The 27,055-nt window shown below is 46.4% G+C and overlaps 1 protein-coding gene across 4 annotated transcripts in view; it reads left to right on the forward strand.

Annotated features, from left to right (window-relative positions):
• The window catches only part of EML1 (EMAP like 1), a 199,544-nt gene extending 175,050 nt beyond the window's left edge, over positions 1 to 24,494 (forward strand). For all 4 annotated transcript variants that reach the window (XM_036843462.1, XM_036843460.1, XM_036843461.1 and 1 more), the window contains 6 exons: positions 2,067 to 2,155; positions 19,249 to 19,346; positions 19,458 to 19,545; positions 20,911 to 21,006; positions 22,270 to 22,400; positions 22,971 to 24,494. In XM_036843462.1, the coding sequence (XP_036699357.1) occupies positions 2,067 to 2,155; positions 19,249 to 19,346; positions 19,458 to 19,545; positions 20,911 to 21,006; positions 22,270 to 22,400; positions 22,971 to 23,096 (628 nt within the window). In that variant the 3' untranslated portion in view covers positions 23,097 to 24,494. The remainder of the gene's footprint in view (positions 1 to 2,066; positions 2,156 to 19,248; positions 19,347 to 19,457; positions 19,546 to 20,910; positions 21,007 to 22,269; positions 22,401 to 22,970) is intronic.
• The last annotated feature ends 2,561 nt before the right edge of the window (positions 24,495 to 27,055 follow it).

Consider the following 27,055-nt stretch of genomic DNA (forward strand, 5'->3'; position numbering starts at 1 on the left):
TGGTGATCCCCTCCTCTCTAAAGAGCGTACCACTTATGGAGAGGGAAGTGGGGAGGGGCAACACAGGGGTAGGGGAGTAAGAGGTACAAACTATTAAGTATCCAGTAAGCTACAAGGATATATTGTACACCATGGGGAATATAGCCAATATTTTATAATACCTATAAATGGAGTGTAAGCTTTAAAAATTGTGAATCACTACATTGTACGCTTGTAACTCATAAAATATTGTATAGCAACTGTGCTTCAAAAAAAAGGAATGCCACTTAGATTCTGTTGCTAGGAACTTAGAGTATGTATAAAGAAAGAGTAACCATTTATAAGTCATAGGTGGCAACATCTTAAGAGTTGGGCACCTTGTGTCCAACAGAATCCTTCGTGAAAATGTTTGCGCACACACACACACACACACACACACTCACACTCCTTTGAGCTCTCTTAGAGACATCTGAAGCTTCCAACTCAGCAGGCTCTGATGAACGGCTGCCAGCCAGTTACTGCCGTCAGCTGCGTGCTGACTCTGTGTGGCAGGACAGGGTATGGGACAGTGCCAGCTGCTCAGAATCACAGACAGTGTCCTGTAGGAGGAAGAGAGATGGAACATGCAACCTAATCCTTCCCCTCGTTTATGCCTCCCCCACCCCTGGTCCTGGTACCAGGCTTAGCTCTCGATGGGGCAGGTTAACACGATGTTTCAAAGGCACAGCCCAGACAGCCCAGTCTCTCTGCTTCTTCTATTCTGACCTCTGTTAAAGTTAAATAGCACAGGGACTTCCCTGGTGGTGCAGTGGTTAAGAATCTGCCTGCCAATGCAGGGGACACGGGTTCGAGCCCTGGTCCGGGAAGATCCCACGTGCGGCGGAGCAGCTAAGCCCGTGCGCCACAACTACTGAAGCCCGCACGCCTAGAGCCCATGCTCCGCAACAAGAGAAGCCACCACAGTGAGAAGCCCGCGCACCACAATGAAGAGAAGCCCCCGCTCGCCACAACTAGAGAAAGCTCACGTGCAGCAACCCAAGGCAGCCAAAAATAAATAAATAAATTTATATTAAAAAAAAAAGTTAAATAGCACACATTAAAGGTAAATTGTTGTTAAAGATGCAAGGAAGCAAAGCTGAGACGCCAAATCCAGATGTCAGGGGTCAGCCAGTCCCCTTGAGTGGTGCTGATTAGGGCCCTGAGTGGATAGTGACTCCGGCTCAGTGGACACGCCGATGGATGTGTGTCATCAAGGTTTGAAACGGCAGCAGCAGGGAGTCCACATTCCTTTTCATCCCTGAAAACACTGGGGTCCCACTCACTGCCACTACTTGAGAACATGTGGGCAGGAGAGTTCAATCTTCCCGCCATTTAACAAACATTGACCGAGTACCGTGTCCTGATTAGAGGATTCGGCGCACTTCCATGTCCATTATAATTTGACTGATTGGACGTTGGGCCTGCAAAGTCATTCTGGGCCTTTATTCCCATTTTACAGTTGGGGAAACTGAGCCCAGAGAGGCTAAATTCAAAGGCCAGTCCTCTACTCGCCCTTCTGCCATTCTCTGGGTCATTTCTTTCACCCAGCTGGTTGCACACCAGCATCACAGAAGGTCAGATGCTGGCCCAGCTCTGCTTGCAGCAGCACTGGATGTTTTCCCGGCCCCATCCTCCTATACCCATCCTGCCTTGCCCTGGGCCAGATCTCTGAGTGAGCTTGTGCAGTGGCCCCTTTGCTGCTTCATCTGGCCACAGGCTGGGGGTAGGTGTTGGTTCATCTTCCCTGCCCAGGGCTTTCTCTCCTTTAATGTGTAAGTGACAAAACTCAAACACCAGGGAACCCTGCCATAGCATCAGTAACTGAATCATTTCCCATAGTACCCAGTTTGCTGCTCCTATCTTTAGGAAATGCTCATATGTAGGAAATTTTCTTTAAATGAAAGCTGGGAATAAGAATTCTTATTAAGCAAATACAGAGCATTTTTAAACTCTTAGGTTAATTGTTTTTAATAGCCTTGCTGTGACTGTAATAGTCTTCATTTTCTCACTAAACAACTGATTTGTACTTTTCCCCATGTTTACAACAGGTGGTTCGTGTTTGACACAGAAACGAAAGACTTGGTCACCGTCCACACGGATGGAAATGAACAGCTGTCTGTAATGCGTTACTCACCAGGTTAGAATACGGTCCATTCACTCTGACAGATTGATGAAGTTCTCTGTAGATGTCTTTAAAGAAAAACATTCACAAGCCCCCTCAAGAGCGAAATTTAAACTATATCTGCACATAATTGTGGCACTTGGGCGTTCTCAACCTCCCTTCTTTGGGTCACTATGCTTGTGTGGGTTTTTTTGTTTGTTTGTTTCAGCATGTCAAAAAGAACCTTTATTATATTTATAATAGCCTCTCATGCACTCATGCTTTCTTGCCAGGTGCCTTTGGAACAGTTTACTTGTGTGTTTTTTAACTTTTTATTACGGAAAATTTCAAACAGGGACAAAATTGGACAGAATAGCGTAACGAACCCCCATGTACCCATCACCCAGCTTCAGCAATTATCGACTCTTAGCCATTTTGTTCACCCATAGCCCCACCCACTGCCCCCTCCCATGTTGTTGCTGAAGCCATTCCCAGACATCTTATCCTTTCATCTGTTAATGTTAATAAATAGAGAGATCTAAAAAAGATGAGGACCCTTTTTTAACAGCTTTATTGAGGTATAATTTACATACAATATTTCTCTTTATGAATGTACAATTCAGTGATTCTTAGTAAATTTGTAGAGTTGTGCGACCATCACCACCATCCAGTTCTAGAACCTTCCCATCACCCCCAAAAGTTCCCTCCCTGCCTATTAGTAATTAATCTCTACTCCCACCCCCAGCCCTAGGCAACATAAATGGCCTTTTCTGAACATTTCATATCAGTGGAGTCGTACAACACGTCACCTGTTGCATCTGACTTCTTTAAGTTAAAATAATGTTTGTGAGGTTATTCATGTTATTGTATGTGTATCAGTAGTTTATTCCTTTTTAATTGCTAGATAGTATCCCATTTTACGGATATGTCATGTTTGGTTTATCCATTCAACAGTTAGGGGATATTTGGATTGTTTCTGTGTTTTGGCTATTATGAATAATGCTGCTAGGAACATTGATCATATGTCCATTTTGGTTGGTTTCTTTTTTTTTGGCCGCGCCTCATGGCTTGCGGGATCTTAGTTCCCCGATCAGGGATCGAACCCACACCCTCAGCAGTGAAAGCTCGGAGTTCTAACCACTGGACTGCCAGGGAAGAAGTCCCCATATGTACGTTTTGTACTCATAAGTCTCTTTTACTCCATAGGTGCCCTCTCTCTCTCTCTCTCTCTCTTTCTCTCTCATAGGCGCCCTCTCTCTCTCTCTCTCTCTCTCTCTCCACACACACAGGCAAACACACGCCACCCTCACTTGCAGTTCATTTGTTGAAGAAGCTGCTTCATTTTTCCCAGAGCATTTTCCACACTCTGGATTTTTGTGAGTGCATCTCTGTGGTGTTGCTTAACATGTCCCTCTGTCCCCCATATTTCCTGTAATGTAATTTGGGATCTAGATCCTCTTCCGGCTCTATGTGTATTGGTCTCCTCTTCCTACAAGAGACACATGAGGTCTGCTTGTCTCGCTGTCTATGCCATTAGAGCCGTCACTGCCCAACACTTAGATCCATAAGGGGACTGGTTTTTCTATTTTAGCCTTTCTTCATTTATCAGATATAGTACTTCTATAAAGAGAAACTTCCCTTCATCTACTTTTTGTTACCCAAATAGTATACTATTTTGTTACCCAGTCATATGGTAGAGTTAACCAAGGTAAATGCTTAGTTTCTTTCCCTTTATTTACCAGTTTCCAAGATAGTGAGTTTGTTCTCTGCTCCCTTTAACAATGATCAGTTGCTGCTGGTGGGGGTTTTGGTGCCATTATGAATGTAAGTGTATTTGGTAAGTTTCAGTCTGTGATGGTTATGGTACGTGGAACAGTTTATCCATTATTGGCCACTTCAGTTTGGCTCCTGAGTCCTTTTGACAGCTTGGGTTCCTGGGATGCTCATGGCTACTGGGTAGGTCATTGTTTCTAAGCCTCATCATTTATGCTTTTGATTTAGGAAGCGCTCTTTCTCTGTGATATGTAGGACCTTCAGCTATGTGAACACTCTTGGAAATAGCAGTTTTAGTCCTTGGAAATACTTGGCCAAGACTTGCCATCACTCTGTAGGAGTCTTCTATTTTATAAGCTGATAGACGGTCGTACCTATCTCATGGTGGGGCTATGTTCTTGTTCTCTAGAGGTAACCTTATAGAAAGAATACCCTTTTTAGACCCTTGCACCCAAAGACTTACAACTTCTCCTCCTAAACAGACAACTGCACAGCCACCTTGGGGACCTTTTCTCCATGTTGAGAAGTACCTTACTTCACTCGACATTTTAAGTGTCCTATTTCGTTCTGTTCATCCTGGGCAATATTTTGCATCCTCCTACGTGCTTCTCATCATTTTCTTAGTTATTTTGAACCTCTGCTGAGTGCAGGAGGGCCTCATCTACAGCTGCTTTTCTAGAAAGCCCTCAGATATCTATTAGCTCCTGCTAACGTAGCAGGGTCCTTTCGGGAGTCCATTTCTATCTCTTGTCAGTTATACAAATGACTGTCCCCTGGAGACCAGAGAGCTCTCACTACCAGTAACTCTGCCTCTCAGGTTTTAGAGTCATTGACTGGAGGCTGTGTGGGGCAGAGGTGATGAGCCTGGGCGACCTGCATGTGGATCCAGTGCCCTCTCTTCATTAGCCAGCTGTCCCTTGTCAAATCAGACAGGTTATTGTGGGGCTCAACCAAAAGAGGAGGTGTGAACGTGCCCTCTGAAGAGCAGAGCATTATGCAGATGGCATGGGTGATGTGATGTCATCAGCAGCAGCGGCAGTGGTGGTGGCCCCAGATCCTCGGGCTGTGGCTCCGAGTCCCATAGTGTTTTGTTCAGCACTGTATGCCCAGCACCGAGCTGGGAGGAGATGCAACAGAGTACAAAGAGGAGGTAATATATACATAGACAGAATAGATGCTCGGTGAATATTAGTTGATGCATGAATGCAGACAGACTAACTACAGTGCATCTGACTAGATGCAAAGCACACTGTGATCGTCATTATGAGTTTTCTCGTTGCACACGAGATTTTTCAGGCACGTGGGCTTTACTATTGTAGATTACCAGCTGGCTCCTTTTCGGATTCAGGTATTTACAGATTTTAGACACACACACACACACACACACACACACACAATTAGATGCCCAAACACAGGCTGCCACACAGGAAACTGCTGCCAAATCCCAGCCTGCATTTGCAGCCATCTCCCAGTGGCTCCCTGAGCTGTGCTTTGCTAAGAGAAGACATCAAACTATGAGGGCTTTTTTCTCATTCCTTCAGTCTCTTGCAAGTTCTGGATGTTGTGCTAGCAGCTAGAGGAAAAGCAAACAATTCTTGAACTTTATGGGTGGAGCTCACCCCCAGGATGCTGGGAAGGACCAATACACTCCAGCTGCCAGGCTTGACCGTGATAAATACTGCCTTTGCAGTCAGTGACATAGGCAGTGTCGAGGGAAATAATCAATAAACCAGTCTATAATAGGGGTAGAAAAGAGCTTTCTTGGAGTCAAACTGAGGAATATTGCCCGGGAGATGGCCTCTCAGATAACTCTGAGGAACTTCTCCAGAGAAGTGTGGTTTTCAGCAGTTTTATGTCTTGTCAGAACAAAGAACATCAAACAAGTCAAGTGTAGATTTCTGCAAGGTTAAAAAAAAACAGATCAACATGTACACAGCAAGTCAGTATGGCACCTGGTGCCTAGGAAGGGAGTCTTATCATTGAAGGAGTAACAGCTTTGGCATCCTAGGAAAGGAGGCATTTGATCCTTATTTTTAACATGGACATTCTTCTTTTTTTTTTTTTTAACATCTTTCTTGGAGTATAATTGCTTTACAATGGTGTGTTAGTTTCTGCTTTATAACAAAGTGAATCAGCTATACATATACATATTTCCCCATATCTCCTCCCTCTTGCGTCTCCCTCCCACCCTCCCTATCCCACCCCTCTAGGTGGTCACAAAGCACCGAGCTGATCTCCCTGTGCTATGTGGCTGCTTCCCACTAGCTATCTATTTTACATTTGGTAGTGTATATATGTCCATGACACTCTCACTTCGTCCCAGCTTACCCTTCCCCCTCCCCGTGTCCTCAAGTCCATTCTCTACGTCTGCGTCTTTATTCCTGTCCTGCCCCTAGGTTCGAAGATATACATATTGCCAACAAACACATGAAAGGATGCTCAACATCACTAATCATTAGAGAAATGCAAATCAAAACTACAGTGAGGTATCACCTCACACCAGTCAGAATGGCCATCATCAAAAAATCTAGAAACAATAAATGCTGGAGAGTGTGTGGAGAAAAGGGAACCCTCTTGCACTGTTGGTGGGAATGTAAATTAACATGGACATTCTTTACTTCTGGTCAGTGTACCCTTTTCTTTAATGATTAAAGCAGATGTATGTTTGATAAGCCACAAACAGACTGTTTTAGTTAGTGTAAAATTCAAGTTAAATCATGTATAAGCCAGAATGATTTCTCCATGTCTCAGTATGTGAAAATTTTTGCGTTAATTGCCTCTTTTGATCATAAATCTTTCAATAGAAAGCATTGATGATCAAAATGTTTGTCCCTTGATGTCAGGGTGGTTGCTGCCTGCCCTGTGTCCATCATGTCCCTTGGTGCTTGGCCTCTTTTTTGTTGTTTATATATGTATGGCGATTTGCCTAGTTATGCACATTAGGGGGAAACTAAGCAGACATAGTGAACAAGTACAGAGGTATGCTAATTGGGAAATATTTTATAGGCTATATATTTTTTCAGTTGTATCAAATTGTCACGCAAACATTGTACATGTGCTTTTAGCAGTAGGCTTAAAGCAAGCAGTGATATATGTCATGAGTAACTTGATGGCTAGGAAAAGAATAATAATACACATTATGAAAATGATAATCATCTGTCAAGCAGAACAAAAAAATTGCCTATATCTGAGGGGAGCCAACCAAACAGATCATTTAAAGGGTCAGTTTTTCTTATATCTTATAACCGTTTTGCCTTTTGGGACATTCTTTCTAGGTGCATCTCAGTTTCTCCAGAGGTACTGATATAAGTGCAACAAACAGTATGAGCAATAATAGCACAAACACCCCCTTGTTTAGCCAGTAGAAAATCTAAGGCAGCCCTGTTATCTAATGTTACTTGGGCTAAGGAATTTAGGGATGTCTGTTGTGCTGCAATGCTTCTTGCCGTCTCTTTGGCTATTTAACCAACGGTGGCTGATAGATTTCTGATCATCTTTTTTGTAACAATATGTAAACCATATATCCTGCACTAGGAATTAAGATTCCCCAAAGATTTTGCCACCAGGTATCTTAGTATCTTGCTAACATGGTTCTCTTGACTCTGTAATGAAGAGACAAAGGAGGTTCATCTATTTCCTGATGTACAGACAATGGAGTAACATAATGTCCCAATAAGAGTAAACCTTCTATTTGTCAGCTTTTAAGAAATTTATGTGCCCATCCTTGGGAAGGTGGGTCAATTCCAATACCACCTATGAAGACAAAACCTGGGGGAGCACAGGTGATCCCTCCCAGAGTGCTCTCATTGATAGCCTCATGAATTGGGAGTTTTGTCAACACAATTTTTTTTTTATAAATTTATTTATTTATTTATTTTTGGCTGCGTTGGGTCTTCGTTGCTGTGCACGGGCTTTTCTCTAGTTGCGGTGAGTGGGGGCTACTCTTCGTTGCAGTGCGCAGGCTTCTCATTGCGGTGGCTTCTCTTGTTGCGGAGCAGAGGCTCTAGGCGTGTGGGCTTCAGTAGTTGTGGCATGTGGGCTCAGTAGTTGTGGCTTGCAGGCTCTAGAGCGCAGGCTCAGTAGTTGTGGTGCATGGGCTTAGTTGCTCCGCAGCATGTGGGATCTTCCCGGACCAGGGCTTGAACCTGTGTCCCCTGCATTGGCAGATGGATTCTTAACCATTGCGCCACCAGAGAAGCCTGTCAACACAATATTAAACTATGGATCACTTCTCTTGTAGACTTTCCAAAAGTCATTTGCATGGTATTTAATATACAGTAGTTGCTGGCATAATTTACTCGCATTTTTCTCTTCAAGACATTTTTCAGTTAAGTAAGGGACAGATCAAGGGGCCCTAGGGTAAGTTGTGCTCGGTCTCTAAGGACTGAGGATAGTATCAGACAAGGGATGGACATATTAATATGTTGAAAAGTTTGAACCTGAAAGATTAGGCCAGAGAGAGGTTAGTCTGGGTGAGTGGTCACATTAGGAAAACCTGAACAGTCAGCGATACGTATTATGAGGGGCTTATATCGGTCTTGTATTGACCAAGGAATTTGACGACAGATCCACCAATTGGTTAGATTTTCCCCCCATAGCTATACTCTGTGATAACTTTACTAAAGAATTTTTTTTCCATCCTGAACTTTGGGGCAAAAATATAGCTAAAAATAAAACAGTAACCTTCAATTTTGATAGGGAGACAAACATTTAGTAAACAGTTCAATTGAACTGGTAGGATGGGTCTTCCAGACCTAGTCTGGATTTGTGGACCACCGGTCTACTGTTGTTGTCATCTTCTCTACCTGGCTTGATGGTTGTTTTAAGGTGAGTTTGAGGTTAGCAGTCCTCAAAGGTAGAGGTAGAGCAGTCTGGTGCGGAGGCCCTTTTTAAGTGGGGAATATGAATTCAGGAGTCAATTCCCTTCACTTTCACTGTGCAGAGTACCTGATAAGGGTCCTTCCATCTAGGTTGGAGAGAGAGTTCTTTAAAAAATGTCTTTTACAGTATTTATAATCTCCTGGGTGCAGGTCATGGTGCATCTGATCTTCATCCAAAGATAAATAACTGTAATCAGCTTCAGAAACAAGCTTAGAATATCCTGTTAATAATTCAGTTAAACTTTAATGTAACATAGCAACAAAGAAGCATCTTGGATGTAGGTAGTAAATACAGAAACCTCAATATATATGAAACCTCAATATCCACAAAGGTGTATTATTGAAACATAATTTTTCTTTCCAAATTATCCTCATTTAGCTAATAAATATTTGAAAAACTAACAAAGCAAATAACTTGACCTTGAAATGGTCTTAAGGATGAAAAAAAAGAACTTAATCTGATGCCCATCCCCAGCCCAGATTCACGTGTGAGTGAAGAGAAATTTCGTATTTAGTCATGTGGCCAGCATTCAACGTGCTGTGCTTTGTTTTAAGTCCAGGGAAGAACATGCAGGCTTTTAAATAAATATATACAATTCTATGTTGAATAAATAGATAATCCTCATTTTTACCAAATATAGTCAAATTAAGACTAAATTGTTTGCAAAATACGTCTGGTTTCAGTAAACTTGGCCTGATTACTTACATAAATGTAATTGATCATATAAGCTCTTTTAAATTTGGCTTTGCTGGAACTTTTCATAGGGAATCTCAAATTGAACTTTCAAAAGCCCTCTCAAAGCCAGGAAAGCCACACCAAAGACTTGCCATTAGATTCTGCCTGCGATACCTATAGACTTAGGTGAATTGCTCTTTTCTCAAGGTCCAAAATATCTTGAGGTTACTGCACCTGCCAGGAAAGGGCCTTCCTTATTCACCTGGAAAGGCTGCTGGGAACCTAAGAGTTTACAAATTCTGGAGAGGTCAGGTAAAGAGAAAAGATAAATGCTTCAATTCTGTTTACAAAGGTATAATTTACTAAACTGCTGTAAGTCATAATTAGCTTAAGGGGAAAGGTTCCCTTATCTGGAAAACAAAGATTAAAAGCCAGTAATATTTCAGATGAAAGTCACAAAACTTATAATCATATTTATCAGTTCATTCAATCCCATGTAATTAATTTTTGTTCCACTTGAGTCCAGTTTTTCCATCAGTTCTGTTGACCTTGTCTGACGATTGAGAGTGATAGTGACAGTGATAATTTCAAGACATTTTTAAGGTTTTTGTTAAGGCTTATATGATTTTCCCAGTGACATGGGTGCCTTTGAACACTGGAGATTGTGGAAAGTATATCCCAAGTGGAAAGCACCATTTCTAACAGTTTCTTTGTCATTGTGAGGACATTAGCCTTGCAGCAAGAGAAGGCTTTAACCCATCAAACAAAAATGGGGTTTTCCAGGGAGCAGGGAGAGCCAAGCAGCCGTCATGGGTTTCCCATAGCCCTGGCTGTTTTACCTCACAGCTACTGTCTGCCCATCTTATCTGGTTTAGGAGCAGACTGCTGCCACGTCACAAGCGTCAGGATGGCGGAAGTCTAACAATGGGGGGTTAACTTTTGTAGAAGCAGAAAATTTTTTGTATCTACATCGTTACATAACCTTTACAGATTTTGTTGTTGCCTTTGCCTGAAAGTCAGCTGGAGCATTTCCCTAATACTTGGGTTCAGGCCCTTTAGTGTGAGCCTCAATTTTGATGACAAATAGCATTTTATGTCGGGACAGATAAGATTTCCAAGAATTTCATATAATTTCTGGAACACCTATAATATATACTTACATAGACAGAACATAAAGAAGGCTTAATGTTATCTTTTATTTGACCACGCTTCCCATGTTATTTAACATACCAAATAAACCTAATTAGTTTAATATCTCTCTTTGAGATGCTTCAGGACAAAATCACTTTCTTTTCCCTTAACAAAATGCATTTCCATTCCGTATCTTCTTTTACTGAAAACACACATCTTATTTTCCTTGTATACTGAAATATTTCCCTTATTATTTCTAGTAGCATGAATTACATATATATTATAATTTTTAACCCTTAAAAAACATTAACCTCTAGCAAAAACCAAGAAGCAATTGTGAACTGTTTCTCATATTAACATTTCCCGATTGGCAAACTTATGAAAATTTTCTATAACGTCTAGAAACATACATCTTCTTATAGCATAATTTCTTTTCTCAATGTGGTATAAGATGTGTGTCCCGCACCGCGATGAAGAGTGGCCCCCGCTCACCGCAACTAGAGAAAGCCCTCGCACAGAAACGAAGACCCAACACACCCAAAAATAAATAAATAAATAAATAAATTTTAAAAAGATGTGTGTCCAATAAACCCAAACATCTTTAGTTTTTCTCTAATAAGAAGACAAAGTAGGTAAACTTAGATTTGCTTAGCAATTAAAGTTTTAGTATTTTATCTTATTTGGAAATGATCTGTATATTTAATGAATTTCCATAATTTATATTAACTTAGCAAAACTCTATAAAGTTTCAAGTTACCAAAATCTGGAGGAACTATTTTTAAGTAAACGTACTATATATAAAACTTAATTATTCTTAAAGAGTTTACCTAAAAAGTTTTATCTCATGTATCTCTATTTCCCTACTTATGAAAACATCATCATACTAAGTTAATTTTCTTGTTGACAAGTTTTGGAACAGAGATAACATGAGCTTATTGACTTTTTTTTAAAGTTTTTTTGGTTTTTTTTTTGGCTGCGTCGGGTCTTAGTTGCGGCACGTGGGATCTCCGTTGAGGCATTCGGGATCTTTTGTTGTGGCGCGCCGGCTCTTCGTTGTGGTGCACGGGCTTCTCTCTAGTTGTGGTGTGCGGGGTTTTTTTTCTCTTCTCTAGTTGTGGCATGCAGGCTCCAAGGCGCATGGGCTCTGTACTTTGCAGCAAACGGGCTCCAGTTGAGTTACACGAGCTCAGTAGTTGTGGCGCACGGGCTTAGTTGCACCACGACATGTGGGATCTTAGTTCCCTGACCCAGGATCGAACCTGCGTCCCCTGCATTGGAAGGCGGATTCTTTACCACTGCACCACCAGGGAAGTCCCTTAATTGCCTTTCAATAAACCTAGGTATAATAAAAGTATTTTACTTAATGCTGATGACTTAAAGACGTGTCTGTATTAACCAAACCAACAACTTAAACTTATTTTCATTTAAGATTAATCCTGGATCATATGATACTTTAAAAATGTGAGGGGTTAGTTTCTTGTTATAGTTAGAAATATTTCATTGGTAAGCACTTACTTTTAAGTCAGTTAAATAGAGCTCTTTTTCAAATTAATTTTGATAATATCATTTGGAGGTAGAAGCATGTTATATTTATAATGTACATACAGACATACACACATCCAGATAGACAGACAGAGATCTCATAGTTTTCCTGCTTGAGTTTTTAAAGGTCTCATTTCCCCTTTTCTGCAGTTTTAGGTTCTACTAGTTGAGCCAAGGCTGTGGTCTCAGGCAGTGTGGGCTGTGCTTGCATTTCAAGGACATGATAAGAGTTATACCTTCAAGTTTGCTCCTAGGAGTACTTTTATTCTCTCAGGTCAGAATTTTGAAGAAAAATGATTTATCAAGCCAGCTTTCTTTAATTGCACATGCAAAAATCAGTTTTAGAATGTCAGAAGAGTCCCCTTCTGGCCATTTTAGAGCTAGATTATTTCTACAATTGTAGAAGCCAGCCGGAGTTCCAGTGAGTGGCTGGCCTGTCTGGGAGCCGTTAGGCGTTAGAAGCGCAATTTCCTGATTTATTTTAGTTTCATTTTATTATACAGTACAAATCTTTCCAATTTTAAGCCACATTTTAGAAAAAGTCAACCAACCCAGTTTACCCCAAAGTTCCTTCTAGGCCTTTCCTGCCTGGAAATTCCTTCTAGTTTTCTTACCTGGAAACTCCATCTAGATCCCTTGCCTGTAACTTCCCGCTAGGTTCCTTTCACCTAGGAAATGTACTGGTACCCCCTTAAGAGTCCAGGTCTTAAGATGACAGCTCAAATAAAAGTCACGGACTGCCACTTCATACAAGAAGACCCAGACATCAGGAAAAACTCACCGAACCAACCAACCTCAACTGAACTCAACTCACTGAACTTCAACCACCGAAGAGTGCTGTGAAGCTGGGGGTCTGGGGCTGGGGCTCAAAGGATCCGTGCTTGCTACCCAGCATCCATCCAAAGTAGACTCCAGCGACTTCCCTGGTGGTCCAGTGGTAAAGAATCTGCCTTCCAGTGCAGGGGACGCAGGTTCGATCCCTGGTCAGGGAACCAAGATCCCACATGCCGCGGGGCCACTAAGCCCGTGCACCACAACTACTGAGCTTGCACGCCTCATCTAGAGAGCCCACGTGCTGCAACTACAGAGCCCATGCGCCTTGGAGCTCGCACGCCATAACTAGAGAGAATCCCGTGCGCCGCAATGAAAGATCCCACGTGCCGCAACTAAAACCCGACGCAGCCAAAAATAAATAAATAAATAAATATCAAAGGCTGGGGGGAGAAAAGTAGACTCCAGGTGACCCCACGTGGGTTTTTTTTTTTTTTGATATCCTGCCAACTACACCAAGCAATGTAGATGGAAATAATCAATAAGCCAGTCTCTAATGGGCATAGAACTGAGCCAAAGTGAGGACCATAGCCCAGGAGACAGCCTCTCAGATAATTCTGAGGCGCTGCTCCGGAGAAGCATGGTTTGCAGCACAGTTTTATTCTTGTCAGAACAAAGAACTTCAAACAAGTCAGGGAGACATTTCTTCAAGGTTTAAAAAAAAGAACAGATCAGCACATACACAGCAAGTCAGGACGGCACCTGGTGCCTGGAAAAGGAATCTTATCATTGAGGGAGGCCCAGCACTGGCATCCCAGGAAGAGAGGCATTTAATCTTTATTTTTAACGTGGATATTCTTTACTTCTGGTCAATGCACCCTTTTCTTTAATGAGTAAAGCAGATGTACGGTGTATGTTTGATAGGCCACAAATAGGCTGTTTTAGCTAGCCTAAAATTCAAGTTAAATCATGAATAAGCCAGAATGCCTTCCCCAGACTTCAGCATCATCACATTTCTTCGCTAGCAGACACCTACCTGCTGCCGCAGATGGGTTGTGTAGGATGAGCTTAGGTGGAAGTGAGACTGCTTTGTAAAACCTCTTTAAGGTTGATGTTATGTTGTACAGGGGGGGGTGAGAGGTGAGCAGTTGCTTCCTGAAGTTAAACTGTATGGGCTGAGAACTAAATCTTTCAGATAATTTCTCAATTCCGCAGGCACTAGTGAGAGGTCCAGGCTTCAGTGGCTAATCTGTATCTGGCGTTTGGTTGAAGTGGGAGGTTCAGAGCGATAGTCCCAGACACAGGTGCACGCTGGGAGCCAGTGAAGCAGAGCCTTTGGCGTGCATTAGAATCGCCCAGAGTGGGTGGGCTGGTGGAGGGGTTCTTTGCCATCCTGAGAACCACAAACCTAGAGCATTTCTGTGGATCATCTGATAACCATTTCAGTCACATTTTATTACATGTTTTCATTTATGAAATATCTTACATAAGATGGCCTAATGCTAATAAGCTAATGTTATGTGAATTTTTACTGAAACCATAGTCAACTACGATTGCCAGGCCCCTCGTAGGTTCATTAAATATAGAACTGTAGTAGGGACAGTTCTCAAACTTGACACGCACATCAGGAACCTTACAGAGCACTTTGTCAGTGGACCAATGGAGTTTTGATTGGATTAAATTTGTAAATTTTTTAAAAGAAGAGATAGGAAGAAGATAATTTCATGTTCGTTAAGCCCAACTGCAAATACTTAGCCTGCCTGGTCTAGTTTCAACCTGTTGAAACTTGGATTAAAAATCTAAAACCCTAAACGTGAAGATGAAAAAGGGAAGATCACAGTGAACTAATGCATTGCTCATGTGATTATACTGATCTCTTCTTTAATCTTATCCGTATCATTGAGACGTGGAGTTTCTCTGCTTTTATAAGAATGAATCAGAATCTGGTGTTCACTTGCATCACCCCAGCATCGAATCCCACCTCTGCTGCCCAGGTGGGACTAGAGACCCCCTGGGATGCAGCCCCTGCCACCCAGCCAACCTCTCTCCTGCCCACACAACGTCCCCGAGCCTGCGCTCCACCAGGCACGCTCCCCGTACAGGTGCAGCAGTCTCCCGTGGAGCCCCGGATCACCTGCCCCGTGTGACAAGCAGGGCAGATGCAAAGCAGCCATACAGCTACCCTGGAGACCCTGCTGTGCCCCCACCTGGCGCACTGCCTCCCATGCCCACAGTTCACTCGTCCTTCCAGCCCAGGCCAAGCCCTGCCACGCACTGAGCTGTGTCGTCTCAGGCAAGTTACTGAACCTCAGTTTCGTCGTTTGCACAGCTGGACAAATTCTCCCTGCTCCTAAAATACTGCTGGACTTAGTTAAGAGCTGTGTGGAAACCCATCCCCTAACCCTGTAAAGAGGCAGTCAGTGAAACTGGCTATGGTGCTATCTTTCTCCTCCGGGTGACCAGACCCCTGCTCTCTGTTCTTATGAGTCAGTCCTCCAGCTGATTTCTATTTGGGACCAAATGCCAGCTTCTTTTAGTCGAGTAAGTTTAGGAATTTTGTAGTCTCTGAGAGAGCTGGGGGTGAGGCATAGAGAGTTTATGGGTGAAAGGACGTGGTTCACAGGATGAGAAAGTGCTCTGGAGGCCCGAGAAATAGGCAGCACTTGGGTTTCATCTGGCCTCTGATTAGCATATTGACTGAAACTGCTTGGTTTTGATGTATTAGGCAGACAGTTTTATTACATATTTATGAATGAGCTTAAACCGTTAACATGAAAACTTTCTATTTCGAATTTTAAGGAGAAATTACAATCTCATTAGGCTGTTAGAAGTGAATTGCCAAGGGAGATTGTGAAATCCTATTTTTCATTCATCTTTAAAAACAGATATGGAGATGGTAGTTATACAGGTATTTTTGTCAAAACTCTTAGAATATGTGCATTTTATTGCGTGTAGATTATACCTCAAAGTTGGCTTTTAAGTGGGGGGTTTGAGAGAGGATTCTGGGAAGATGGTGAGTAAGAACCAGCAGGAATCTGTCTCCCCACCTAGACAGCAACTGGCAGAATCTGCCTGATAGAACTGTTTTGGAAAGCCAGAGTCTATTGAAGGCTTGCAACTTCCAGAGAAAGACTTGGATGGTAAGTTGCAGTTAATTTCAGTCAGTTTCAGCTCTTAGCACAGTGGCAGCTACCCACCCCTCACCTCCAGTCCCCTGACAGGCAACTGTGCATGTGTTCCTGGAGCAACAACAAAAAAACTAGCAACCCACTCAAAAACGGGCAGAAGGTTCGAATGGGCATTTCTTCAGAGAAGACATACAAATGGCCAGTAAGCACGTGAGAAGATGCTCAACATCACTACTCATTAGGGAAATGCAAATCAAAACTGCAAGGAGACGCCATCTCACACCCATTAAGATGACTACTATCAAAAAAAACAGAGAACAACAAGTGTTGGTGAGGATGCGGAGAAATGTGCACTGCTGGTGGGAATGTAAAATGGTACAGCCATTGCAGAAAACAGTACAGCGGTTCCTAAAAAAATTAAAATAGAATTAGCATATGGTCCAGCAATTCCACTTCTGGATACATACCCAAAAGAATTGAAAGCAGAGTCTCAAAGAGGCATGTGAACACCCATGTTCATAGCATTATTATTGACAATAAGTAACCATGGAGGCAATCCAGGTGTCCATCAACAGATGAATGGATAAGTAAAATGTGATATACAGTGGAATATTATTCAGCCTTGAAAAGGAAGGAAATTCTAACACATGCTACAACACAGAAGAACCTTGACATCATGCCAAGTGAAATAAGCCAGTCACCAAAAGACAAATATTGTATGATTTCACTTATGAGGTACTTAGAGTAGTCAAAATCATAAAAGATGGAGTAGGCAAAATCCTAACAAATGGTTCCATGATGAAAGAGAGCTCATTATTTTAGAGTTAACAAATGATAAGGTCGTTCTTATCTAAAGATCGTTGTGCTTAAGAGTGTACAAGCCAGTAGATAGCTAGTGGGAAGCAGCTGCATAGCACAGGGAGATCAGCTCGGTGCTTTGTGTCCACCTAAAGGGGTGGGATAGGGAGGGTGGGATGGAGACGCAAGAGGGAGGAGATATGCAGATATATGTATATGTATAGCTGATTCACTTTGTTATAAAGCAGAAACTAACACACCATTGTAAAGCAATTATACTCCAATAAAGATGTTAAAAAAAAGAGTGTACAAGCCAGGATGCGTACATCATTTATCAGATTTTCAGCTGTTCTTTACCCTTATTCTTTGTCACAGGGGCAGTGGCATTTAGCAAAGAAATGCTCAGGCTCTGATCAGACTTCTGGGTTCGAATCCCAGCTTCCATAAACCTGTGTGACCTTGTGCAAGTTACTTTACCATCCATGCCTCAGTTTCCTCTCCTGAAAAGTGGAGATAATATCTACCTCACAGGGGTCTATGAGGATTAAATAAGTGAATACAGGAAGAGTTTAGAATAGTACTGGTACATAGTAGTTAGTCAACAAATGTCGACTGTTACGATTATTTGATAGTAATTCTTGTTAGCATTTACTGTCTACTGTCATCCTCAGCACTATTGTCAGGGCTTCATCTGTTGGAGGATCAAATGCAGGTGGTCTTCTGGGCAGCCCTCTGGCCTTCTCTAGAACCATCAGCAGCAGAGGGTGGCCCGTCCCCCAGCTTCAGCAGTCCTCGGCCCACTTACCCCACCCCCTCATGAGTCCTGCTTTGGACAGGCTAACTCTGACTTGCCAACACCTGGATTTTGACCAGGCATTGGCCAAGACTTCCGAAAATACCATTTCCTGATGGTGCCAGGCCATGCTATTTCCTGTAGGTCTTCCTACCTCGCGAGAAGGAAAACCAGGGGGAAGAGGTGGGGGGAGAACCCTTATTGACCTCATGACGTGCCAGTGGCCGCTAGGTCCTTTACAGACATTGTCCAAGGGAATCCTCTGAATTTCGATGAGAAGGTGCCGTGCTTCGTGGATGGAGGAACTGGCGCTCAGTGAGAGGAGGGACGCATTTGCTGTCCCCGAGCTCGTGGGCAGAGACCCCCCTTCTCTAGGCTCCATTCTGGGTGCAGGTTGTCCGCCCCCCACGTGGTTCCTTTCTCCTTCCTTCCGGTTCCTGGCCCCAGGAAAGTCTGACCTCCTCCAGACTAGTCTCTCCGGCCCCGCTTCCTTCCCAGTAGACTCTGGGCCTCCCCACTTTGGCTTCACACTCGGCAGGTTCATCTGCCTGCGACAGGGGCTGCTCTGCTTTTACATTACAGTGAGCTCCTTCCCTTGTGTTTCTACACGAGCGTCATGGCCTGATTCCTTAAGCTTTCCTGATGCCAGAAACCTGGGTAAAGGAGGTGCTAACTGATGGCCCATTGGAAGAGCAGCAGGAAGGGCCTTCCAGGTGGGGCGGGGGGGGATAAGGGGGGCGCTGTGTGCACAGAGGTGAGGGGAGAAGACCCTCCAGGCATGGGGGGAGGGGGCAGTGTGCACAGAGGTGAGGGGGAGGGATTTCCAGGCGGGGGGGAGGGGCAGTGTGCACAGAGGTGAGGGGGAGGGCCTTCCAGGCAGGGGAGGAGGGGGCAGTGTGCACAGAGGTGAGGGGGAGGGATTTCCAGGCAGGGGGGGAGGGGCAGTGTGCACAGAGGTGAGGGGGAGGGCTTTCCAGGCAGGGGGGGAGGGGCAGTGTGCACAGAGGTGAGGGGGAGGGCCTTCCAGGCAGGGGGGGAGGGGGCAGTGTGCACAGAGGTGAGGGGGAGGGCTTTCCAGGCGCGGGAGGAGGGGGCAGTGTGCACAGAGGTGAGGGGGAGGGCTTTCCAGGCAGGGGGGGAGGGGGCAGTGTGCACAGAGGTGAGGGGGAGGGCCTTCCAGGTAGGGGGGAGGGGGCAGTGTGCACAGAGGTGAGGGGGAGGGCCTTCCAGGCGGGGGGGAGGAGGCAGTGTGCACAGAGGTGAGGGGGAGGGCTTTCCAGGTGGGGGGGGCAGGAGGAAGTGTGCCAGAGGCCTGAGAGAACCCGGTCTGTTCAATGAGGAGTGATGCAGCCGCATCCTGGAGGGCCTTGGGGGCCCCACTGAGGAACTGAGTCTTGATCCTTCAGCAGTGGGGACAACCAGGGAAGGTTTTCTTAAGGGGCTTAATCTGATCAGATGTGGATTTTCAAAAGATAGCTTTGGAAGTGGTATAGGATTCATTTAAAAGCAAATTTTGTCTCTTTGAAATAATTCATGGCTGTTTTTTCTAACTCTGTAATGGCCACTAGCATTATCACTTGTAATTGATAAAATGTTTATTCTTAACAACTGAAATGTAATCCTGCGTGTTTTTGCAGATGGGAATTTCTTAGCAATAGGCTCCCATGACAACTGCATCTACATATACGGAGTCAGCGACAACGGGAGGAAGTACGCACGGGTCGGCAAGTGCTCGGTGAGCGTGCTGGTCGCTCCTCGTGGGTCTGTGCAGTTGTTTGTCACGTCAGGACAGCGTGGGTGGGAATCTATCAGGCGAGTGAAACTCACCCAGTGTTTTCTCTCCCAGGGTCATTCCAGCTTCATCACTCACCTGGACTGGTCTGTAAACTCACAATTCCTCATGTCGAATTCCGGAGACTATGAAATCCTTTACTGTGAGTGGCTCCCCAGGTGTGGTCTGGGTGCAGATCACGTAGAACCTTCACTCTGAGACCAAATGGGGCCTCCTGCAAAAACCCTCGCCCCATACAACTTGGGCACATGATGGTGTCTCTGGGCCTGGGCCCCTCCTCTGCGCAGTACAGGAGTTGGGCTGGACACCCCCGCCTTGGCACTGAGATACTTGGGGTTCGGGCCCCCAGGAGGAGAAGGCCGGGCCCTGCAGGGAGAGGCAGAGAGAGTGGGTCAGAGCTGTCCGGGCGAGAGAGATGGACCCTCGTGAAGGCATCACCCTCACGGGCAGAGACCCGGCAGCCCCCTGGGCCCCTCCTCCTCCTCCCTCAGCCCCTCCCGGCCAGGTCTGAGCGCAGGCAGGGCCGGGCGGCGGAGGCGCGAATGGTGGAGACTGCACTTGCCAGGCGCACGCTACGTGCCGTGCACTGCTTCCTCCAGCATCTGGCAAGCACCTGCCGCGTGCCAAGTGCAGGGTCCCGGGGCAGAGGCGGGCCCGGTCTCTGCCCCAGCGGAAGGTACCAGCAAGTGCAGCGTGCTTCACCCGCAGGCTCTCAGGTGATCCACAGCACTTTCTGGCTTGTCCCAGTTTAAGGAAGAGGAAATATCATCTCAGATACAAGGCCACAGGCATCAAGAGCCAGTGGGTGGGGGGTGGGCACCCCCTTGTTGAGGAGCAGGCCTGGGCAGGGCTGCTGGTGGTGGAGGAAAGGGGCCTCCCTGGGGCGGGGCAGGAGGCCCTGCCTGATGTGGGGCAGAAGTGGGGGATGGTTTTCAGGGACAGGCCAGAGGTCTAGAATCTTCTCAGACATGGTCTCATACTCCACTAGTGAGAGTTTAACTGGGGAACAAACAAATCACCTGCAACGCCACAGGTACTTGGTATGACTGGTTGCCGTAAGCTTCCGTTCCTGACTCGGAGCTGAAGGGATGGGGTTTGTGTGTGTGTGTGTGTGCATCTGTGTGTGCGCACGTGTGTGCGTGTGTGCGCACGCGCCCAAGCGTATGTTGGGAGAGGACTAGGGAGCCTGACAGCAGGGGGTGGAGTTGTATCCAGGGAGACAGTGAGCAGACAGAGGCCTCAGAACCAGAGGTGGTCAAAGAAAAGAAGCCAGACTGGGGGAACAGACCCAGAGAAGGAGACGAGCAGAAACGGAAGAAGAGGGGTCCCCGCCGAGGCCCTGGGCCTTGGGCAGTGAGCACGGTCCCCGCGGAGCTGGGAGGTGGATGGTCTCCCCCTCCCAGAGGGCTCTGTAGCCGACGGGGCCTGGCTCCGAGGGCCCAGCCTTGCCCAAGAAGGAGAGAGGGCTTTGGCACTGATGTCACCAGACCTGCATTTGCCTTTCCAGGGGTTCCCTCTGCTTGTAAGCAAGTTGTAAGTGTGGAAACTACGAGAGACATCGAATGGGCCACATACACCTGCACTTTGGGATTCCACGTCTTTGGTAAGGTTTCTGCACCTTTCATTCTGTTCAAACGTAGGATGTATCTACTTTTAGAATGACTTGCTAATAGTAATGAAATCTCTTGGTCGGCTTCAAACTGCTCTGCTACCCTGTGGACCCCACAGGACACAGGACACAGTCCCCGCAGCCCTGGGGAAGGGCCAGGGCTTGCCCAGCTCTGGCCAGGCGAGAGGAGCCAGAACCCTTTTCTCTCGTACGAAATGGGTCCTGAGATAATTCTCTAGAAGCCTCTTATATGAGGTAGTGCCAAACGTCCTAGATAAATGGACCAGATGGCACCCGATCAATTTATTTACCATTTGTTAGAGTGATTGTATCTTTTTGGCCCTTAAACTAAATTTTTCACCTCCTTCAAAGTTAAGATTAGGAATATGTTTGTAAATGGTCTAAAATAAATTGCCACAATTTAGTAGAATGAAAAAGAAAAGGCAGTACTTATAATCTCTGTATGTATGACCGTAAGTCAGTAAGTTGGTCAGAATTTCACAAGTCTCCTTAGGGCTGGCGTTTTACCATCTTCTGGTGTTGAATGCTAGGACGCCCTGGGTTTACTCTAGATCTGCCTGTTAAGAAACTGATGTGCATGCAGCTCTCTCATATCCAAAGTTATTGGGACCAACAGGGTTTCCTGAAGCAATGGTCAGGAGACCCCATCCCCCAGACCACACCCCAGGCCCACCCGGGCACAGGGCTGTGGAGTCAGAGCTGCTGCCTCACCCGGCCCACAGTGAGCAGACGCCCCACCTGCCCAGTGCCACCAGGCAGACAGCAGCCATGAAGGGCTGACACCAAGGAATGCCTGAAACACACAGGCAGTCCCAGAGTTAAAAAGCCCTTTGGAGGGCCTCTCATATGTAAAGCGTTACTCCCAAAAAAGAAAAGTTAGGAAACTGCAGGCTTAGGACTAGTCAGCTTCCCATCAGATGCTTTGGGGATAAAGCAAGCCATTGTGTCCAGAACCAGGGATTCTGGCCTGCTTTCTGCTGTAGCGTCAAGAAGGGGCCCGAAAGAGGTGGAAGCCCTGAAGGCCTGTCACCGCGACTGTCATGCAACAGAACAGCATACGCAGTGAGGGTTTCCCGGAACAGCCTGCAGGGAGATGATCTGAGACGAAGCGTTCCTTGGGCCTGGTTTCTAAATCTGGGACATTTCTATTTTCGTGGGAGTTCGACGGCCAGTCCCCACACAGTGTGGCCCTGTGTCCTGGTATTTCCAGTGCTCTGTCTGGGGTCTTTGTTTTAGGAGTGTGGCCAGAAGGCTCGGACGGAACCGACATCAATGCCGCCTGTCGGGCCCACGAGAAAAAACTCCTGTCAACCGGTGACGACTTTGGCAAAGTGCACCTCTTCTCCTACCCCTGCTCACGGTTCAGGGTAAAGGCCCATCTCCTTCTCTAGCCTTACCCCACGGGGCGCACTTACCGCCTGGCCTGTTGGTAACTGAATAGAAAGCTGCTGTGAGTGATGCCACCAATCACAAACGCAGGGGTGACCGTCCTTCGGCTGCCCCAGGGCACTTCAGGCCCCCCTCCACTGCCCTCCGGAGAGAACCCCGCCCCCCCCACCACGTGGTTCTGGCTCGTCCACCTCTGCACTTCGTGGGCCCCCCTCCTCTGCTGTCCACCACGGCTTCCTCTGCTCCAGCCCTGCTGAGCCGAGCCCACACCAGTGCCTGGAACACCCCTCCTCGTTCTTCCCAGACCTGACCCTCCTCCTAGGAGACCCTCCCCTCCACCCCTGCACCCGGTCCGCCCTCCTTTGGGCCGGCCCGTGCCTGGTGCAGCCTCTGGGGTTGAACCTCTCCCTGCCCGCCTTCGTCCCCTCCAGACCAGATTCTCAATGTACAGGGGCGCCATGCGGTCTGGCACGAACGTAGACGTCCAGCACTTCCAAGCCCGCCTCGATGGTTTTGCGTTCAGCTCCCTCCATGTCATTCTTCCCCAGGCTCCCAGCCACGTGTACAGCGGGCACAGCAGTCACGTGACCAACGTCGATTTCCTCTGCGACGACAGCCACCTCATCTCCACTGGCGGCAAAGACACGAGCATCATGCAGTGGCGGGTCATTTAGTCCCGGCAAGAACCCGGGGGAGCAGAACGGGCCAGGAGGTACAGACTCGAGTTTCGCTCACTCGGTCACTGTGATTTCTGCTTTGTTTGAAGAGTTCTCACAAACCTCAGGAAAATTTTGCCCTTTACTGGTTACCTTAGCTTAGTGGATCGGTGAGCGTCACAGCGGGTCAGCCATTCAGGTCTCTCTTTTGTTGTACAATATATAAAACACTTAATATAAAAAAGATGCCAAGGTTTACATTACGGTGACATCGAGAAGTGACTGGTGTATCCTTCATAACTTTTCTATGAACTCTTCAAAAACGGTCACAGATGCCTTTTCAAAGATTGTATATAGGCTTTACTATGTCACCATGGAGGTTGCTAAGTCAAATATTTATGATAACGAGGTACTGAATCATGATCGCTGTTGATTAACTGGTCCTAAAAGGATAAGTCGATGGAGAAGAGTATGGATAACTGATTTGCACAACTGAATCAGGAAATGCAAATAAGACTTTATTTGGTTAACATTTTCTAAGGTTTCATTCAGTTCTCCCTCTGGGAGGCTGGTGAGAAAGGGGTCAGATTCTTCTTGTGTTAAGCAGATTCTACTCCAGATTAACTTAACTATTGCAGCAGGGTACCCAGGCATTTCAGAGTTCCAGCTAGACTGTCTGCCTAACCATATGCAGTCAGCCACTTAAAGCCTACACGAATCACGTCCCCTCTGTTCCCTGTTCACAGGCCCTGGTGAATGGTGGAGACAACTAGCCACCTTCCTCTGTATATTAATTGGCATGATATGGTATTGTACTTGTATAGGATTTTAGCAATTCATAATGAATACGTAAGGCTAGGCTTTACTATTTTAATGCTTACGGACGTTGTATATTTGTATTTTAAGACCAAGTAGACCAAGTCAAAAAGATATCTCTCTAGTGTACCATACACCTGCAGCGGGGAGAAGTCTGGAAGGCTCCACCAGGTACTAAGGGCAGCTTCTTTTCCTGTCTTTTGTGCATGGACGGCTTATCACGCTATGAAATAAGATTGCGCTCTGCTGAGTAAAACAGAGAAGGCCTTATCCATTTCAGTTGTGTGGCAGATTGAAATTTATTGTTTACATTGGGGAATGTATCTCAGATTTTAAAATAGAAGAGTAATAAACAGACTTAAAGACGAATGTTAAGATTTTTACTTGTTCTAGGCAAGTAAATGAATTGAACCATCAACTCTACAGCACTGGTTGTTTAGAGTGGCCGACGAAGCTGAACATTGGGAAGCATTTTTTATTACATCTCCAGCCTGCTGCGGAAATGCCGGGCACCAGTAAACAATATGTACTAAAGATGATTCTGTTTGTATGTATCCTTATCAAATATATTCTATAATGAAATAAAATCTGAAAAGTGGATTTCTTATTGACCTATAATCACGAAAGTATATAAATTAAAATATTTAAAATTAGATATGATTCACACTATATTGTTTCATATCCAGATTTTTTTTTCTCACCTGGGTCATTTGCAGATAAAACAGCAGTTTGCATATGGTGTGTAAGCATTCATCAGATTAGATAACTATAAAGAATTCAGCTTTTTGTTGTTGTTGTTGTTGTTTTTGGCCACCCCACGTGGCTTGTGGGATCTCAGTTCCCTGACCAGGGATTGAACCCAGGGCACAGCAGTGAAAGGCCAGAATCCTAACCGCTAGGCCGCCAGGGAACTCCCAAGAATTTAGCTTAATTACCATACCCAGTTGTTAGTTTACCTGGTTATGTAAATACTGGCAAAAATAATCATTTTAAAATTAATATTTAAGGAATAACCAGATCAGAGAAAGGAAGGAAACCCATTATTAACTCAAAAGTTATAAGATCTACTTTTATTTCTATACAGTTTCAGTATTTCCCAAGCTCAATAATGGAAAAGGGGTATGTATATAAATCATTATTGCTACCTTCATACTTGCCTACCTTTTAAATGAAATTCTCAGTATTAACTTTGCAGGTATTCATTAACATAGCAAGCAGTGGTCACGTACCACGACTTACCACCTCTCAGGCAAACTAGGCCTAGAACCCCAGGATTCTGCTGGAATGAGAGACCCCAGAAGCAGAGCCAGGCCTGTTCCTCCCAGTGGCCTGTGGCCACATCAGCTCTCAGCCCTACTGCAGAGAGTAACAGTTGAGGGACTATTACCCTAATCTCGGTGAAGTGATGGTGGCGTGGACTAAGGTGCAGGCGGTGGACAGGGGAGAGGTGAATGGAGTGTCTGAGAGAGGTTTCTGGGGTGACGTCAGCAGGGCCTGGCGATGGACGGGATGGGGGCGGTGGGTGAGGCCCAGGTCCCCGACTGTTCTCTGGGCAGATGTTGGTGCCGTCGGCTAAGATGGGGGGCACTGCAAGTTTGAAAGAGGATAATGAGTCAGGCCTGGGACAGGCTGGAGTGAGGTGAGGGGCCGCTGAGACATCCAGGTGTTAAGTGCGAAGCAGGTGTTTGGCTAGCAGGCGCAGAACAGAAATCGGGCTGGAGGTGCCATCGTGAGTGACGCTCTCCGCAGGAGGCCGACACGGAAGCCAGGGTGTGCTGAGTCTGCGGGTCCTGGGCAAGCAGGGTGAGGAGAGGGCCTCCGACCCAGCCAGGGGGCACTCGGATGGACTTCAAGGGCAGGTAGAGCATGAGCTGTCAGCAGGGAAGGAGAAAAGCCAGCAGAGGGCTGGGTGGGGCAGAAAAGAGACCCACACGAGGGCTGTGGAGGACCCGGCAGCCGGGTGGCTTGATTTGGTGCTCGCTGTGGAGCCACTGTGGGCTCTTTACTCGTTTAGCAAATGGTTTTCCAGCATCTGTGTACAGGGTGCTGCTGGCAGGGATCCAGGCGTGGTGGGAGAGCCTCGGCAAGTGGAGGAGAGAGGGCACGAGGTCAGGGGTGAGGGCACGGGGTGGGAGGCCTCCAGAGCCAGCTGGAGCTGCATGGGGGGAAAGTTCAGTGGATCCTGGCATCCGTGGACTCACATCTGCGGTTTCCACTGCATGAGGTGCACCCTGGCAGTGGGTCAGAGGGGCTGTCCGTGGTCCACTGGAAAGCCCGCTCAGACATCTTCCCAACCCCTCCAGTTTTTCTTGAGGGATTGCTTCCACTGCCCAGAGGTGGCACACGGCACTCATTGGTCATTTTTTCTCTGATTTGGGAACAGGCTACCATCATCTAATCTTTGAGGCAGAAGAGCGCACAGAAGAAGTAACATTGGAGACCCTCTGGCTTCCTCAAAGGGGGTCAATCTAATACACAACCGGGAAGCAAGCTGAATAGTGTGTACTTCTTGCGAGGTAGAAACTGATTCCAGGCTACTCTTCGTACTGGTTCTCAATTTTTTTAATAGAAAATTTCAAACATACACAGAAGTAGAGACTGTGGGTGGGGAGGGGCCTGGAGGACTTTAAAAGTCCAGCAGATGGCGGACCAGGAGGACGCGGAATTCGCGTCTCACAGCCAGGGCACCGACCAGGCCCCGACGGGGGACCGCGGACACCTAAAGGGGCGGGAGGAACCCCCAGCGACCGGGTAGGACGTGGGGCTTGGGGGGAGTGAAGGGGGAGGTTAGGTGGAGGCGGGACAGGACAGGCGCCCCTGAGGGGCGGCTGGGGGAGGGGAAGGGATCCCACGCCCAAAGGGGGAAATTGGGGGACCACTGGGAGGGCAGAGGATCAAAAGGGAGCGTGGCCAGGTTTCCCCTGACCACGTGGGCCCCCGGGAGCCTGCTGAGATCCCGGGCCTGATCCTCTGCCCACTGAGGCCCCCTCCAGCCGGGCGGATCCTGAGGGAGAGGGAGGGAGGGAAGGGGGAGCAAAAGTAAAGGCCGGACCTCCGGGGCCTGCACCCCTGAGGGGCGGCTGGGAGAGGGGAGGAGTTCCTACGCCCAGCGGGACCCACCCACGGTTAGGGGTCCAGCGGGGACGGGGGAGACCCTGGGG

Source organism: Balaenoptera musculus, chromosome 2, assembly GCF_009873245.2.
Source record: "Balaenoptera musculus isolate JJ_BM4_2016_0621 chromosome 2, mBalMus1.pri.v3, whole genome shotgun sequence".
NCBI classification, from domain to species: domain Eukaryota; kingdom Metazoa; phylum Chordata; class Mammalia; order Artiodactyla; family Balaenopteridae; genus Balaenoptera; species Balaenoptera musculus.